Source organism: Gossypium hirsutum, chromosome A13 (genome assembly GCF_007990345.1).
Source record: "Gossypium hirsutum isolate 1008001.06 chromosome A13, Gossypium_hirsutum_v2.1, whole genome shotgun sequence".
Taxonomy (NCBI): domain Eukaryota; kingdom Viridiplantae; phylum Streptophyta; class Magnoliopsida; order Malvales; family Malvaceae; genus Gossypium; species Gossypium hirsutum.
Window position 1 is genome coordinate 47684659 of NC_053436.1, and position 19168 is coordinate 47703826.

At 34.9% G+C, this 19168-nt stretch overlaps 2 protein-coding genes across 3 annotated transcripts; one reads left to right on the forward strand and one right to left on the reverse strand.

Annotated features, from left to right (window-relative positions):
* The first annotated feature begins 12018 nt into the window (after window positions 1-12018).
* On the forward strand, window positions 12019-13896 carry LOC107893892 (pentatricopeptide repeat-containing protein At2g37320). Its single transcript, XM_016819031.2, has one exon. It carries the CDS (start codon window positions 12171-12173, stop codon window positions 13734-13736), a length of 1566 nt encoding a protein of 521 aa, XP_016674520.2. The 5' UTR covers window positions 12019-12170; the 3' UTR covers window positions 13737-13896.
* A 571-nt stretch (window positions 13897-14467) lies between these two features.
* On the reverse strand, window positions 14468-16768 carry LOC107893894 (uncharacterized). Of its 2 annotated transcripts, XM_016819032.2 has the most exons (5): window positions 16351-16768; window positions 16078-16213; window positions 15832-15916; window positions 15709-15756; window positions 14468-14930 (listed from the first exon to the last, which is right to left on the reverse strand). In XM_016819032.2, the coding sequence occupies exons 1-5, from the start codon at window positions 16529-16531 to the stop codon at window positions 14691-14693; spliced, it is 690 nt and encodes a 229-aa protein (XP_016674521.1). In that variant the 5' UTR covers window positions 16532-16768; the 3' UTR covers window positions 14468-14690. The 2 variants fall into 2 exon arrangements, with proteins under 2 accessions (XP_016674521.1, XP_040942114.1); XM_041086180.1 differs by lacking the exon at window positions 15709-15756.
* Between the last annotated feature and the right edge of the window lie 2400 nt (window positions 16769-19168).

The window sequence follows — 19168 nt, forward strand, 5'->3', positions numbered from 1 at the left end:
AAAACTTACAAAATACATAAATGTATATCATATCATAACTCACATACCTTACATAAATGTATATCATATCATAACTTACATATCTTACATAAATGTATATCATATCATAACTTACATATCTTACATAAATGTATATCATATCATAACTTACAAAACTTACTTAACTTACGTAATACATAAATATACACTTGAAAATCCCGCAACTTACCTGAATTAGTTTATACCCATTAGATACTTTATACTTGATATGTATTATCTATTTTAGTACCCGCAATTTATTGTCAATTTTAGACTTCAAGAATAACGAAATGGATAAGAGTTGGATGAATTTGTTAGGGTAAGCAATGACTATCAAAATGGAGTACAAACTATTTTAAATTTTGCATTTCAAAATGCAAGCCAAGAGAATATGATTCTTTGCCCGTGTAAGAAGTGTGGCAACATCAATTGGCATTTTCATAAAGTTGTCTACAAACATCTAATTGTTGATGGCTTTATTCGAGGGTATAAAAAATGGATTTTCCATGGAGAGTGTACATCTAGTAGAACATCTAATCTAACTTATCCTGTTACTGCTTACCATTAGTATGTTAGACAAGATGACATGGAAGGTATGTTACGGAATGCATTTAATATGCACAGTCATGGTGAGCAACCGTTTCCACCTGACTTTATTGCATCCAATGATTGTAATATTGGTGAAAATGATTTTACCGAAACAGGAACAAGTGCACCTGATGAGGTGCCAAATGAAGAAGCGGCGAAATTCTACAATTTACTTAATAAAATGAATGAAGAACTTTACGAGGGATCAAAATATTCAAAATTATCATTCTGTATTCGTCTATTTCACTTAAAATGTTTGGGAGGGTGGACTGAAAACTCTTTTACAATGCTGCTAGAGTTTTTGAGAGATATGTTTCCGTTTGCAAAAATCCCTCAGTCTTGTCAAGATATGAAGAAACTAATAAAAGATTTGGGCCTTGGGTACGAAAAAAATTCATAGTTTCCCAAATGACTGCATGTTGTACTGGGGTGATCAGAAAAACCAACAGTCTTGTGATGTTTGCGGTAATTCTCGTTGGATGAATAGGAATACAGAAGATGTGAATGTGGATGAAGGTGGGGCACAATTAAGAAAGAAGATAGCCAAGATTTTGCAATATTTTCCCCTAATACCAAGACTTCAAAGGCTTTCATGTTGTCAAAGACAGCCGATTATATGAGGTGGCATAATGATCAACGAACCGATGATGGATTATTAAGGGATCCTACGGATTCTTTAGCTTGGAAATCATTTGAGAGTAACTTTCCAAGCTTTGCAAACGATCCTCAGAATGTGAGGCTTGGGCTAGCAGCTGATGACTTTAATCCTTTTAAAATCATGAGTACTTCGTATAGTACTTATCCTATCGTGCTTGTTCCTTACAAATTGCCTCCATGGATTTGCATAAAGCAAACTTCTTTTATATTATCTATGATTATCCTTGGAGAGAAAGGTCCTAGAAATTATATTGACATTTATTTGCAGCCACTTATTGAAGAGTTAAAATAGTTATGGTCGGGTGTTGAGATATATGATGTATTGAGAAAGAAGAACTTTAATTTACGTGCAGCTTTGTTGTGGACAATTAATGATTTCTCGACTTATGCCAATTTATCTGGCTGGAGTACTAAAGGACGTTATGCTGGTCCTTGTTGTGCTGCGCAAACTTGTTCGAAGTGGTTGTATAATAGGAAGAAGTTCTCTTATATGGGGCATCGTCGGTGGTTAGATGGAAATCATAAATTTAGATTTCAGAAGACTCTATTTGATAGTACTGAAGAGTACAGAGGAGCTCCTGAGCAGACAATTGGATCTGAAATCTTGTTTATGTTAAAAGATATCAATTTTAGTTATGGGAAGATGAATCAATCACCTAACATGCAAACAAAAAAAAGATCGATGGATGAATCTGATGATGAACCTGATGAAGAGGATGATCCTAATGAGGCAGACTTGTGGAAAAAAAGGAGTATTTTTTTTTGAGTTGCCTTATTGGGAGCACAACATTTTACACCACAATCTTGATGCCATGCATATTGAGAAGAATGTTTGCGAGAACATGATTGGGATAATTTTGAATGTCGATGGAAAATCAAAAGACAATCTTCAGAGTCGACTTGATTTAGTTGACATGGGAGTTCGGCGTGATCTTCATCCCCAAGTACTTCTGAATGGTAAATATCAGTTGTCGCTTTCTATTTTTGCAATGTCAAAGGAAGAGAAAAAAGTGTTCTGCATGGTGTTGAAGGATATAAAGGTCCCAGATGCGTATGCATCAAATATATCTCGATGTGTGAGTCTTAAAGATTGAAGACTATATTCATTAAAATCACATGATTATCACATCTTGATGCAAGATTTACTGCCAGTTGCTTTACGGTGTTGTATGTCAAAAAAGGTGACGTCCTGTATAATTGAACTATCCAATATAATGAAAGCTATTTGTGGCAAAGTTTTGGATGTTGAAGAACTTGAGAAAGTACAAGATCGAGCCGCTTTGACTTTATGCAATTTGGAGAAGATCTTTCCACCTTCCTTCTTCACTATTATGGTGCACTTGCTAATCCATCTCCCTCATGAAGCAATACTTGGTGGACCGGTTTTCTATCGATGGATGTATCCTATAGAAAGGTGCTAATTTATTTGTAAAGTATTCATTCATTCACCTCTATACATTTAGTTACAACTTTTGATAATGTTGTATATCGTGTTTAAGTTCCTAAGCAAATTGAAGTCTTATTGTCGTAATAAGCGTTATCCAAAAGGATCAATTGCTAAAGGCTACTTGGCAGAGGAGTGTATGACCTTCTGTTCTAGATATTTAGAAGATGTTGAAACACGATTGAATAGACCAAGTAGAAATGTTGGGCTCAATGATCATAACTTGGCCGAAATTTATTTATTCCAAATTTACGGAGAACCAATCGGCAAAGTTGAAATTGTAGAATTAGATGATATATCTTGGATACAACCACATCGATATGTTCTTTTTCACCACGATTCAATTGAACCATTATGCAAGTAAGTTCTAAAATTTGATAAATATTCATCTTTTTGATTTGTTTATCTTCTAACCAATTAAAACTTCTTTTTAATATAGTGAGTACAAACAAATCTTAAGATCTCGTTCACGCTCCTGAATATTACAACATCGAGAGATTAATAAGTTATTCATAGAATCTTTTCATGAATGGTTAAGCCAAACGGTATGTAACTGAAGTTAATAAGTTAGACATAATTACGAAATTTAGTTAATCAAATAATAATGTTTTTACTTAATACATCTATAATTACTCAATTTACTTTCAATTCAATAGGTTTGGAGTGGAAAGGACATCAATGACGAAGTTAAATGGCTTTCCCAAGGTCCGAATAGAGTAGTAAAAAGATATAGTGCCTTCCTCATCAATGGATTCAGATTTCATACAAAATATTGCGAGAGAATGAGGAGAACTCAAAATTGTGGAATTGTTATTAATTCTTCAATTACAAGTTATGCTAGTGCTAGGGACAGTAATCCTATTGAGGGAAATGTGGAGTATTACGGATTCTTACTGAAATTATTGAGTTGGGTTACTATGGCAAATGGAAAGTTTTCTTATTTCGATGTGATTGGGATGATGTTAATACTGCTTGTGGAATTAAAAAAGATCAATTTGGTTTTACAATGGTTAATTTCTCTCGTTTGATTCACACTAGACAACAATTGATGGACGAGTCGTATGTATTTTCTTCTCAAGTGAAAAAATTTTTTTTATTCGAAAGATCCAACTGATGAGGGTTGGTAAGTTGTACTCCGGAACACCCATAGAGACTTGTTTGACATGGGCAATGGAAGTAGAGATGACATCGTCGAAAGATCAGAAACTTTGCCTTTTCCAGAACAAAACTCAGATAAAAATATCCCTAGTACTAGTACACAACATCAATGGGTTCACCATGATGTGGATGAAGATATTTACGAATAATGATGTAGTAAGATTTTACGATTTTTTAATTATATGTAATATTATAATTTAAATATTAATCTTGTTAAATATTTCAACTATTTTATATGTACTATTATTATTGTAACTAGTTACTAAAATTTCAACTATTTTATGTGTATTGCAGGAAAAATGCCTAGAAGAAGATTACGAGATCTAAGTATTGTTTAGAATACTCCAAATTCGGAAGCAACAAATAGTGAACAACAGACTACCATTGGATCTTCGAATGTTCCGGAAACACCTGACGAGTCTGTAGAAATTCAAAGTAATGTTAAATTTAATTTACATGTGTGTTGACTTTTATTATTGATTTCTTTTTCAAATTCTTATATTATAATATATCATTTTTCAACTGAAAATGGTGGGACGCGCAGAGGTCGAGGACGTATGCTGCTTAAAGATTTATACGAGTTAACTCCTGTCGAGCGTGTCAAAGTATCTAGAAACAATCTTGGTTAGCCTGTTGGATCAGAAGCTCGACTTTTAGCAGGATATTTGGGCATTATAGCATGAAATGCCAATATGTTGCCTATCAACTATGAATCATGGCATCAAATGCCTAATAGTAACAAAAATCAAGCTCCCGATAATATTAAGGTAACAAAACATGAATGTAATTTATAATACTTTGGTTTAAGTTTCATTTATATTTACTTTCTAAACTTGTGTTTTTTTTAGGAGAGATTTTCTTTGGAGGTCCACTTATATCAAGAAGGCATTGGGAAAAAATGGAGAGACCATAAAAGCACTTTAAAGAAAGAATATTTTAAGAAAGATATAAGCCTCGAAGAGAAATTGCGTAATGTCTTGTTGGGGATGCTGAGGTATCAATGGGAAGATGCGGTTAGATTCTAGAATTCAAAGAAAGGAGAGGTATTACGTACTTCCAAACTCTTATAATTATTTCAGTTTATAGTATTTACTATATACGTAATAATAATTTCATAATGTAGGACCGTGAGCGAGTTGGAACAAGCAGCAGGCAAAAACAAAAATTCACGCATACAGCAGGGTCAAAAAGTTTTGCTTGTGTAGCTGAGGTCGAGATAGTTTGAATTTATTAATTGTGTCAAATATTAATTACTTTCTATTAAATAATATTTTTACTACTATATTGTAAGAACTCTCGTCCTATCAAAAAGTTGGACGCCTTCAGCTTTTTGACATTACACATAAGAAAAAAGAAGGATCTCCAATTACTTCAGAAGCTGGAGAAATTATGGTATATTTACTTAATAAAATTTGATTTATTTTAAATATTTATAATGTTTAATTATAATGGTTTAATTCGTCATTAGTAGTTTTAAATAATGTTATGTTGCATTTTTTATTATTATATATTTCGTTTCTAACTCTTTGATTGATTTATTAGGAGAAACTAAAGGATAAAAAGGCGGAGTATGAAGCGATTACTTCGAGTGATAGTTCTATTAATCTTGAGGACATTGATAACAGAATTATTACTGAAGTTTTGAGTCCTGAAATGTATGGTCGGGTTCGAATTAAAGGATCTGGTGTTAACCCAACCCAATATTTTGGATCCAGCTTGAAGCAATACATGCCTTTGGGGAGTGAAACTCAAGCTGAAGTTCAGAGGTTAAAATATCAAATGGCTTAGATGCAAGCGAGCACAGGTGAGCAAATTGCTCAACTTAAAGCGGAGGCAGCATCACTTAAAGAAGAGGTAGCAGCGAGGGAAGCAGAGCAAAATAGAAAATACAACAAACTCCAGCTACAACTTCAGAATATGATACAGATGTTTTAGCAGTCCCAGAAGCCACCATCTTAGACGTTTATTTCCTTATTGTAAGAATGATTTAATAATATAACTTTTAACATTACTGTAAGAATATTTTGTTATTTCATTTATAAATATATCTTTCGTTGAATTTTTGAAGTATCATTTAGATTTGCTATTATTGGTTGGATTTGATGTTGCAGGAAGGATTGTATATGAATGGAATTAGGATATTAGAAATCTGCTAAAATTAGTGGCATTTTTTTTACCAAAAACGCTGCAAAAGAACATACATTTTTAGCGGCGTTTGAGATAAAAGTGCCACTAAAGAACGTGACCTTTAGTGGAATTTGTACAGAAAGCGCCGCTAAAGGTCACGTTCTTTATCGGCATTTTCAATAAAGCGCCGCTAAAAGTTATGATCTTTAGCAGCGTTATTTTTAGCGGCGCTTGTAAAAGGGCCGCAAATAATTTTAGCGGCGCTTGTAAGGCCAAAAAAACGCTACTAGAAACCTGTTTTGCTGTATTGCATTAGCTAGCCAAAAGACACGTATAACAAAATAACCAAAAATCCTATACATGCCATTAAACAAAATGAAAGTATCTATATACCAAACAGGACAAGTTAATAGTGTGTTGATTCTCCAACCGTCTTCCAATCTTCTCGAGTCCACGAGCTTTGTAAGACAAGGAAAAGAGAATGGGGTAAGCATTTATCTGCTTAGTAAGTCCGGATAACTGGAAAGTAAACTTACCGGTTAATTAGCATACAACCATATTTAGGCAATAATTCCATCAAGCATGAAACAGTTTCCCTATGACATGCATTCAATCATCAAGTTAGTTTCATAACAATACATCATGTCATTAGTCTTAGATGAGCTCATCAATTCAATATTTTCATTCTTTATTTCTCATGTAATCCCGTTGAACTTTCTCAAAAATCTCGATGGATAGCCATTTACCATCAAGTCATACAAGTGATCATCTCGAGTATGCACTCTCGTGAACCTTATATCTTACGGTGGGATTACTAGTCCTGGCTAAATCCCTTGTAGTAGTAACTCATAGACAAATTTTGGGATTACCAGTCCAGGCTAAATCCCTTTTAACGATAATTTCTCTCATAAGCAAGGATCTGAATTGCCAGTCCAGGCTAAATTCAGTCCTCAAATCGGATTACCCGTCCGGGCTAAATCCTTAATGCACCCATATTCTTCGGGAGGCTCAATCACTCAAGCAACACCCATCCGAGATAGATCCTTTCCATTTTGAGATCATCGGATTACCCATTTGGGCTAAATCCTTTTCTGTAACACATGCAAGATCTCATGTCATGTAAGCCATAATTTATCCATCGGATTTCTCTTTCTATTTCAACCGGGACATTTATCATCTTTTCAATTACACTACCACATTTCATGGATTATCATGCAACGAATATCTAATTTTTCATACATTCAAGAACATGCATATTTAAGTATATTAAGATTTTACTTCGGGTTATATGAACTTACTTGGTAATTACTTCGGTTTCGTATTTCAGTTATTCAGAAATATTTCGTTTTCTATGGTCAACCTCCGGAATTGGTTCCTTGGGGTCTATATCAATAAAATTTGACTATTAATACATCACATTTTTTATTTTAGGATTTAAAACTCACTCCCGAGCAAAATGACCAATTTGGCCCTAACCTTTCACACTTTTACAATTTATTCCTAAGGCTCGTATAATGAAATGCATGAAATTTCTAAGTTACCCAAGCCTAGACGAATATTTTTCTTGCCTATAGCAGCCCACATTTTCTTTCATTTCACATTTTCCTACCCATTTTTACAACTTTTACAAAATGGTCCCTTAAGCCATTTCCATGAAAAACTACTTAGTAAATGTTGTTTACCATCCTTTAAACCCTTATATTCCTCCAAAAATCATCAAAACACAAACATCTCATGCATGGGTAAATTTTTTGAACATGAACCCTAGCTTGAAATATGGGTAGAAATAAAGAGAGCACGTTACGATGGTCTCAAAAATACGAAGAACGTTAAAAATGAGGTTAGGGAGCACTTACTATTGAGCTTGAAAATGTTGAAAACCCTAGCTATGGAGACCCTTAGAATTTCGGCAGCATGGAGAAGAAAATGAGCTGATTTTAGCTTGATTTTTCCCTTTTTATTTAGTTTATTACCAAATGACCAAAATGTACTTCCTTACTAAACTTCCAAAATTTTTCACGCATGCCCATTTTTGTCCAAAAACTTGAAATTGGTGAAATTACTCTATAAGGACCTCTAATTAATATTCCAAAGAAATTTCATACAAATTGCTTCTAGAATCAAAGTTTTGCAATTTATTCAATTTGGTCCCTAATTTCCAATTGGACACCTTAAACATAGAATTTCTTCATGAAACTTTAACACATGCTTATTTTCATACCCTAGACCTCATAATTATCATAAAATAATTATTTTAACATCATATTTGTAGTCCCAAAACCACTATTCTGACTAGGCCCTAATTCGGGATGTTACATTAAACGTGTGGAGGATACGGCCTAGCACACGGGAGTGTGGCCTGGCCGTGTGGTTGAAATTGTTTTGTTGATGTCACAAACAGAGAGTTACATGGGCTGAGGACACGGGCATGTCCCAAGTCACACGGGCATGTGACTCTCCAAAGCAAGAAATTTGCTAAGTCATCCAAAGTTTATCGAAGTTCTCGATTTAGTCCAGAACCACCTCGATGTATGTTTTACGCCTCGAAGTCTCGTATAAGGGATGATATACATGTGTTTGAAAATTTTTAATTTGGAAGAAAATTTTATGGCCCGATTTTTACATGAATGACTGTGTATGTGTTCGGTAATGCCTCGTATTCTATCTCGGTCTTGGGTACGGTTAAGAGGTGTTACAAAAAATATCTACTACATTTTCTTAATGGTCTAGTTACCATATAAGGACCTCAAGTTTTGAATTCCATAGCTCTTTGATACTTATAGTTATTAGAACTCAACTTTTGCATTTTATGCAATTTGGTCCTTTCTATAATTAAACATGAAATCAGTAAAATTTTCTTATCAAAATTTTCATATGTCTTTCCTATCATAATGCAGACCATGCAATATTATTAAAATAATTTTTTTCTGTCTCAGATTTGTGGTCCCGAAACCACTATTTCGATTTCACTAAAAACGGGTTGTTACAAGCTTTGGATAGTATGGCACTGTTGAAGGCACTGGGAATTGATGGGCTACATGCAAAGTTTTTTTAGAGCCAATGGAATATTTTTGGCCCCTCAATGTGTCGTATAGTAAAAGATGCGTTTGCGGGTCAACCTTTGAATCTAAGTCTGAATACAACCTTGCTAGTGTTACTACCAAAGGTGAATAATCCAGAGGCTTTTTCTTAATTCAGACCAATCAGCCTCTATTTAGTGTTATAAAAGATCATTACGAAGACTTTAGTCAATAGGCTACAAATAATCATGATGAAGCTTACGTCTCCAAACCAAGTCAGTTTTGTGTCGGGTCACTCAATTATGGACAACATCATAATCGCTTAAGAGGCTATACATATGATGTGCACTTCGAAAGATAGGATTGGTTGGATGGCGATAAAAACAAACTTAGAGAAAGCCTATGACCGAATTTGATGGGATTTCTTAAAGGATACTCTTGAGACTGCTGGGTTCCATCAATAATTTGTAATTTAGTTATGAATTATACAACAACATCTTCAATGCAAGTATTGTGGAATAGAGAGGTTTCTCCTAAATTCATACCAACTCAAGGGGTGCGGCAAGCAATTGAAGAAGGATTATGGAAATCTATGTAGTTTTCTGTAGATGGACCTAGGTTATCTAATCTATTTTTTGCGGATGATCTTGTGCTCTTTTGTAAAGTAAAGCTTGAACAGGCTAGAATTGTCAAGGAAATACTAACATAATTCAATTATTTCTCAAGGCATAAAGTCAATAATCAAAAGTCTCAAATTTATTTCTCAGCCATGATGGATAATTCAGTAGCAAATGAGATAAGTAAATACTTAGGAGTGACAAGAACGGATGATCTCAGCAAGTATCTAGGTGTTCCTCTACTACACTCATGAGTTACAAAAGGTACTAATGCATTTTTGATTGAGAAACTGAGGAAGTGACTTTTTGGATGGGAAGGGAAACTTCTGTCATTAGCAGGTAGGGTTACCTTAGCAACAATCAATTCCCAATTATTTTATGCAGTCGGCTCTTACCCCATTGGGTGTTTGCAAGGATGTTGAAAAGCTTATTGGTCAATTTATTTGGGGGTCGAGTAATATTTCTCGAAAAAGAACACTAGTCGGTTGGGAAAAATGTTGTCTACCACTAGACCAGGGGGGATTGGGACTAAAGTGAACTCAGTATCAAAATAAGGAATTCCTTCTTAAACTTAGTTGCAATTTTCTGTTACAGAAAGATGCCTTGTGGGTCAGGATACTTAAGTTAAATATAAAATTGATGAGGATTGTCCACATAACATTAAAAGAAGATGCTGTAGTTTTACTTAGAAATCTATTTCAAGTGTTTAGGCTGATCTTCGGAGTAGCCTTTTTTGGTGTGTAAGAGACGGTAGGAGAGTAAGGTATTGGATTGATCATTGGATTAAAGATTTGGGACCTTTATCCAACTATTGCACTAATGCAAGACCTATTTTTCACGATGCCACAGTATATGCAATGGTAACATTAGAAGGGGAATGGAACTGGGAGTACTTTGAAAGGGATCTACCAAGGGAAATTCTCTTGTATATTGCAGGTATTCATCCCCCAAAAGATGATCTAGGGCAAGACCAAAGAGCGTGGAGGTTAACAGATAATGGCAAATGCATAATAACTAGTGGATATAGTAAATACACACATGGTGATTGGCCCTTACGAAATCAAACATGGAAGTTAATATGGAAATTACATGCTCCTTAGAGGGTTCGGAAGTTCCTTTGGCTTCTATTACACAATCGACTCCTACCCAATTCAGAATGGTGTAGGAGGGGAATGGCTGGTAGCCATTTTTTTGATTGATGTGGGAGTAAGGTTGAAACACCTTTGCATGCGGTGGGAGATTGCTTGGTAGCTCAAAATGTATGGGTAAAATTTGTACCATCAGGCAAGTTGGATATTTTCTTTCATTAAATTTGGAAGAATGCTTGATAAAAAATCTTTTAGATTTTAATGAGGCTATTATCCAAGGTGTCTGTTGGAATATTTTATTTGGGATTATAACCTAGAGAATATGGAAACGATGAAACAACTCGCTCTTTAATAGAGAATTGGGTGAGGCTTTGATTGGGGTTGCTGGAATTATTGCCTTTGCGAAATCAGTCACGTTGATGAACAATTGGAGAAATCAGTAGAATGATCCAGCAATGTCTTGTACTAGTTGGCAGCCGCCACCTAGTGATTGGTGCAAGTTGAATATGGATGGATCAAGGCACTTGATTATTGGTTGAGCCTCTGTTGGGGGTTTGTTTAGGGATCATCAAGGTAAATGGGTTACTAGTTATAGTCGGAATATAGGTGTTTGTTCTGTACTTGATGCAGAATTATGGGCAATCATGGACGACTTGGATATAGCTTGGAAAAGAGGCTTAAAGTAAGTATTGGTGGAAAGTGATTGTTTGATTACGATCAATATGCTTAATGGTCAGATAGAGGAGACAGACGACAGTCTAGCATGAATCGTCATAGAGCTATTAGCGAGGGATTGGCATGTGAATGTAATGCTTACTCCACGTACAATGAATATGGCTGCAGATTCTATGGCAACATTAAGAAGAAATGTTCCTCTTGGTTTGAGAATTTATAATGTTTCCTTCAAGATGATCTAGATGGAGATTTTACAAGACAGTGTTGGTGTCAGATATAATTCCTGTTATGGTTAAATGTATTTAGCTTCTTTATCTACCAAAAAAAAATTTTTTTTAACTTGAGATTTTTTAAAAATAAAAACGGTTGTAAAAAATAATATATTTTCAAACTAAAAATTGATTTATTCTAACTAAAAAAAATACACCATAGCATAAATATATTACTTTTGTCCCTTATTTATTATCAAATCGAATTTAGATTTCGACGGAATTTCCAAGATTGAAACTGAATTGTAAGGTTCAAACAAATACTAGATACAATGCTCATCATCCCTCTGACCCTTAAAACTGACGTGTTAAGTACACTGAAATCCATATTCTTCAACTTTCCATAAACCGTTATGTGGTTTATGGATGAGTATTCTTGGAGTAGTCGGATCGTAATATTGTCAACTAAGTTAAAAATCCGCAAACTAATAATAAAACCACTAACGCCCGTGTTTTCTCCCCGGACGTGAGTTGTTGAAAAGTCCAAACGTTCATGGGCTCTTTTAGCCATGAATATACTTTTCTTCAAATCAATTATCCAAAGGAACTCTTGGTTCACTTTGAAGTCTGTCGTCTTCTTTCTTTCTCAATCCAGTCCATTCTCCTCTTACAAACTAAAACTGAATCCTCCAAGCAACAAACTAAACAGAGCTTTGAGAATCAAGGACATTTTTATATCCTCGAAATCAACCCATTTCACTTCCCGCCAAAACCATCTTCGTCTCATCCAAGATTTTTTAGAAACTGACTCAGATCAATTTACTGCCCAAAATTGCTTCAACGATTTGGGTTTTTCAGATTCCCCAACAGAAAATCTCCCAGTTTTCTTCAATGAAATTCTAAAGCCTCCTTGTACAAATAAAGAGAATTCCAAATTTAATCCAATTGTGTTGTCAAATGCTTTAAGTTCATGCGGGTCAAAACATAACCTTTGCGGTGGAATTCAGTATCATTGCTTAGCAATAAAAACTGGGGTTTTCAGCAACGTTTACGTAGGAAGTTCTTTGGTTGCTTTCTATGGAAAATCCGGGGAGTTGGAGAAGGCTTATAAGGCGTTCGAAGAAATGCCCGTGAAAAATGTAGTTTCATGGACTACTATTATTGCTGGATTCGCACAAGGATGGCAAATTGATATGTGCTTGGAGCTATATAATATGATGAAGAATTCAACTTTAAAACCAAATGATTTCACGTTGACAAGTCTTTTGAGAGCTTGTACGGGTAGTGGAGCTTTGGGGCAAGGGAGAAGTGCTCATTGTCAAGTCATTCAAATGGGTTTTGATTCCTATATTTATATTTGCAATGCTCTTATTTCTATGTATTGTAAATGTGGGAGCATTGAAGATGCAATATTTATATTCGAGAAGATGGCTGGTAATAAAGATATTGTGTCTTGGAATTCAATGATCGCAGGGTACGCTCAACATGGTTTTGCAATGGAAGCTGTTGAACTTTATGGAAAGATGAAAGATGAGAAAATAAAGCTGGATGCTATCACATTTCTTGGAGTGCTCTCTTCTTACCGTCATGCCGGTCTTGTCGAACAAGGGTGTGCTTGTTTTGATTCAATGATTATACACGGTGTCAAGCCCGCAATGGATCATTATTCATGTGTTGTGGATCTTCTCGGCCGAGCTGGATTATTACAAGAGGCTCTAGATTTTATTCTAAAGATGCCTATTCGTCCCAATGCTGTTATATGGGGTTCTTTGCTTTCTTCTTGCAGGCTTCATGGGAACATTTGGATTGGGATAAAGGCCGCCGAGAGCAGGCTATTATTAGAACCCGAGTGTGCAGCAACCCATGTTCAGTTGGCAAGTTTATATGCTAGCGCAAAGCGGTGGGATGAGGCGGCTAGAGTGCGTAAAGTGATGAAAGATAGGGGACTCAAAACGATTACCGGGTATAGCTGGATTGAAATTAAGAATGAACTTTATAGGTTTAGAGCAGAAGATAAATCGAATACTAAGGTGAAGGGGATTCTTGGTGTTTTGAGTTGCTTGGTAGACCATATGAAAATTTTAGGTTACGTGCTGGAAATGCCCGAGGAAGATATTGATGATACTTTCTTTTGAAAGCTTTCAAGTTCTTTATTGGAACCAGATACAGTTATAAAGATCATTCCATTATGGTTTTTCTGGCTTTTCACTGCATAAGATTACCGTGTTATTTAATTTGTTGCTATAGGGTTACTCTATTTGATACAAAATATAATTAGCTCATTGTTGCCTAGCCTTTTGAAGGTGTAAGAAAACATCGAGGTTGGGTTAGATGTAAGAAAATTCAAGGTCTTTCTCGAGTAAATCGAATTTATCCAAACTTAGTATCTAAAATCACCCCATCCGAACAAATGATGCAAATCCATAAAACCAAACTCAGAGATGATCTAACTCGAAAAATTTTATTGAAAAAACCAGATAACCTAAAACTTGAAATGGCCTATACTCAAAATGATACCAACCCGAAATTGATCTGAGCCTTAAATGACTCCAAATTTTTAAAATCCAAAATCCAATCAGAAACAAACCCAACTTACCCAAATGATAAGTCTAAAATCTAGAGTTCACATCTAACTGAAATGAATAAATCACTGGCAGCCGGGATATATCCAAGAGACTGGAATGGTTTATCTGGCTACCATGGGTTCGAATTTTCCTCTCAAATTTACCACCAGCCTAACAACCATCTTTGTGAGTAGGATATGGATAAAAATAGTTTAAAATGGCTATCACAATAGGATGATGATATCATATGAAAGAATCCCCCATCAAGAAACAAGAAAGAAAGGTAGTAAGAATCACCAAAATGAGATAAGTGCAATCTTTCATTATTTCCTACCAATATGATTTCGATAACCAACAAATAAAAGTCCAGCACTGAAAGTACTTAACCAAACAAATGAATAAACAAGTCCAATGCGTGCACAAAACACCAAACAGGCAAAAATTTCACATAGTTCAATTTGGACCAGGAAGCCTACTGTTGTGGTGGTCAATCTTTAGGCAATCCCCCCTAAAAGACTTAAGTTTTTAATAAAGAACTCGGACAGAGATTTGATTATTGAGACAGATTTTTCTGTTTTTGCTAATGCATGCGTTCATTGCTTCGATATGAGAGGGGAATTGCACAGTTGTTAATCTGACAAGGTTGGTGAATCCAGGTCTCGTAAATGTAACCGTCTGGATTGAGGATGAGTCATACTCACAACCAGAAAGGAAACGCTCAACATCCTCTAAAGCCGCACTTCGGGGAAGTCCTTGCAGTACTACCTGAAAATTTTAGTCAAACTCATGTACGATTATAGCCTTCATGTGTAAGCTAAAAGTTTTTATAAATGCCATAAAAAGGTTTTAAGATGAAAACGATTGGACAATGTTTATACCCAATGATGCAAAATTTAAGGAAAGGCTCTTAATTGATTAAGGTAGAAGCTCTCTTTTAAATCTTAATCAACTTAGACCCTTAAAAAAAAAAACAGGTCAAAATAAAAGCTTAAACCTTAAGGTCCAACAAAGCAAATATCATTATAAAAAGACAAATCCTGCATGCCACTACTAGTTGTGAATACCGTAAAGATTATTTTGGCCAGCAAGAATGCCGCAATTTTTCAGAACCAAAAAGTCTATTCATTACCACAACTATACTAATTTCATTTATATAATAGTTTCATCTTGTAATCCTGTGACTAAGCTCAATTACCAAAACTGACTATGCATCTTGCTGATGAATAACCTAATAACAGAGTTTCTCAAAATGTCAAAAACCCAGTAACTGAACAATACCAGAGTTTCAATTTGTCCAGCAAGAAAGCTGAAAGTTTTTCAAAGAGTCCAAAAATCTATACATAACTACACAACTATACTATATCATGTATATAATAGTTTGATGCTGTAAGTAATCCTATGACTAAGCTCAGTTACTGAGACTTACAATGCCTATAGCTAATAATAACAATAATAACATATAATAACACAATTTCTCAAAATGTCAAAAAACCAACCAACTGAACAATAACAAGTACTATAAAACCATGAATCTTTGACTTACAGTTTTCCCATTGTATGGCATAACTATATCCCAATCAGAAGTATCAACCTGTTATATAAATAATGCACACTAAACATCAGCAATCAGACCTTGTAAGACCATTGACAATCAAATTTAACTTACCCTATCCAACCGGTATAGCCGATCAAACCTCCTAATTGTCCTTGCTGCATTACTAAATGCAGAAGGTGACGGGAACCGCAACATCCTAATTGCAAACAAAAAAAACTCAGACATTAACTTAAACCAAAAAAAAAAAAAAACCACTCGTTTCAAAAATCTAAAGAAATTCCAATTTCCAAAATATGTACTCAAGATAAATTGTATATTTGAAATAAAAAAAGTAAATAAATAAACCAAAAAGTTTACATCGCAACAGGGAAAAGGCTGCGGCTGTAGCTGACTTTAATGTCATCAGGCGTTAGATTACACCCTTCAAGCAAGCTGATTATATCGCTCTTCATTGTATACTTTGTGATTCCAAAGAGTTTCCCATAAACAAAACCTAAATGAGTTCCAAAAGGTTAAACACTTTCAGGGGGAAAAAGGGGGATTGCAGATAAACCCTAAACCCTAAAGCATTGAAGCCTCAGTTGAGAGGCTTGAGAAAAAAACGAAAAAAGAGGTGTACTAGGGATTAACCTTTGCTAGCTGAATCCAGAAATTGATTGATGGAGGCGTCGGGTAGCGGCTGTTGTTGCTGTTGATCCGGTTCGGTGGAGAACCGTTTCGGCGGTTCGCGAAGGAATGAAGGTAAGACGTGGGTCGGCTTGACCGTTCGAACCGAAACGTGCAATTTGATTGCGTTTCGGAGGATATTCATTTTCCTTTGAAGGAGAGATTTGGGTAAAATATCAGTGTGCAACAAAAAGATTGATGAAAACACCCAACAGTGGCTGAGAGTGGGAGGGTGACTAGAAAAGGAAGACGGCTAAAGGTTGAGGCCAATACGCCGCCGTTTCGAACCGGAAACTTCAAATTTCCCCCAACATTTCTTTCATATCAATAATATATACTTATTTACAATCTATGAAAAACATTAAAGTTTTGTTTGTATTGTATTCTATAGTATGCCTTCTCAATACTATACTTATTTACAATCAACGAAAAAAATAAAAAAAATTGTTTATATTGTATTCTACTGTACTTTACATCAATAATATATACTTATTTATAATTTACCAAAAAAATGAGAAATAATGGAAAAAATGAACAAATGAACAAATTGTTTATTTGTTTGTTTTTTTGCATGTTTATAAAAAAAATGAATAAATGTTTTAATCAGGTACCAATAACTACATAAATAGCCCCAAGGGTGGACATGTTGGCTTACTAGCCCTGGGTTCCTACAATAACTACATAACCTTGATTAGTCTATCCTCTCTCAAATATATATATTGTCGCATATCTGGGTAGAATTCGGTCGATCTTTTGACTTGCGATGCAACGTAATATTTGGTACCAATTCGAATGGAATGCTCGAGATAGGTAACCACATACTTTCATTTGGGACCGGTAGGAATTTAGATTTTCATACTTTATATATGTATTTAAGTTTGTAAACTTTGTCAACCTAGCTCATGCAATCTAAAGATGCCGAGGCACATGTGGCAATTGCATGTGCACATGGAAAACGAAGTGCTTGAAATCTCCCACAATCCCAGGTCCTTCGTCCTAGGTATACATGGTACGATCCCCCGATAATACCTTCTTTGAGTCTATAGAACTCTATAACCTGAAACATTCGATTTGGATGTGAATGACACTACAAACATAAAATTCGTTCTTTCTGCATTTTCTCTAATATCTTCCATCACCTCCTTACATCTTATGTGACTGCCTTTTATTTGTCTAACATATTTTTTTACTCGCTTTGGCAATAAAGTTGTAAGCGAAAATATGTTTTTTTGACCACTGTTGTTATCGACAAATGACACATTCCCTTCAATACAAAATTTATGCATTCTGCTAGTTTTGTTATCATGTGCTCGTATCATAGACCTCCAACATATGATTGAGCCCACTTCTCTTTAGGTATCCTATCGAGGTATTTTGCACTTGGCTTTGTTTATAGCCCGCAAGTTCTCCAACATTTCATAGAATCAATGTTGGATGTGCTCATACCCTGTTGAAGAAAATAAAGAGTATATCCATGAATGCAAACAATATATATGTTAAAGAATGATATAGAAAATAATGGCTACTCTGTACCAATGTTAAAAACACGAAATTGTCATTAATGGAAAGTATAAGGGCAAAATGGTAATTTTTCCTAGGATGTGAAATGGATTAAATTGATGTTAAATTCATTTATATAGATCCGAAAGGCCTAATACTGAGTTGGATCAAGGAAAAAAAAGTATCGGATTAGTAGATTTCCGTATACGAACAAGTGACGAGGTAAGTTCGTGTAACAAAAATTATATACATTTATATGTTTAAATTAAATGTTGTTTATGTGAATTATACTATTGCCATGTATATGAAATTGATTGAAAATCTGATAATATCTGATAAGTGTTAAATTCTGTTTGAACAAATGAAAATTAATGGATACAAGTTTCCTGTATTGGTTGTGGTTTTACATATGTTGCAGACACACCATAGCTCAAAAGAGTATCCTGTATTAGCCCTCTTGAGCTTCCTGTATATGGTTCTTGCGACCTTCCCGTTATAACTCTTTGGAGCTTCTCGATAGGTTGTGATCCTACATTTTTTGTGGACACACCTTAGCTCTTATGAGCATCCCAATTATAGGCTCTTTATGAGCTTCTTGTTAAATTGGCTCTTTGTGAGCTTCCCAATAGTGCTCACTTAAACTTCCTAATATGTGGCTATCCGGAGCTTCCCATTACATGGCTATTTGTGAGCTTCCTGATAGGCTCTTCGTGAGCTTCCCGATATGGTTCTTTGTGAAGGCTCTTCTAAGCTTTCTATTATATAGCCCAAATAAGCTTCCCGATAGGCTCTTTGTGAGTTTTCCAAAATGGCTCTGTGTGAGCTTCTTATGATTAATTATGTACTCTAAAGAGTACCACGTATAAGAATTTACGGATCAATGATAAGTACATCTTGTGTGTACTACCGGGTATCCATCGATATTTCAATGATTTAACGGACAAAATTCTTAATATGAGCAAATATGATAATTAAATGAATTATATCTTCAATATCCCTAAAACACTTAGAAATGGATGTATGATGAGCTCATCTCTGTTTTCTTGATAATCATGTAAATTTCATGACTAACTTGTTTGATGAGAGCACGTGTCTAGGCAATTGGCCACATAGTTTTGGAGGCATGTTTGTATGCTTACTTTAAATGGATATGATTGGTAAGTTAATTTCGTATTATACAAACTTACTAAGCATTTGAAATGCTTACTCAGTTTTCTTTTCTCTATTTTATAATGCTCGAAAGCTCATAAATGTTAGAATCGGTTCGAGCATCATCACACTA

Bases quoted from the DNA above. Each gene is read 5' to 3' on its own strand.
- LOC107893892 (XM_016819031.2), top strand. From the start codon at position 12,171: ATGAATATACTTTTCTTCAAATCAATTATCCAAAGGAACTCTTGGTTC.
- LOC107893894 (XM_016819032.2), bottom strand. From the start codon at position 16,531: ATGAATATCCTCCGAAACGCAATCAAATTGCACGTTTCGGTTCGAACG. The intron at 15,757-15,831 runs GTAAGTTAAATT...TTTATATAACAG, and splicing joins GGCTATACCGGTTGGATAGG to GTTGATACTTCTGATTGGGA. The intron at 14,931-15,708 runs GTAAGTCAAAGA...TAAAATTTTCAG, and splicing joins TGCCATACAATGGGAAAACT to GTAGTACTGCAAGGACTTCC.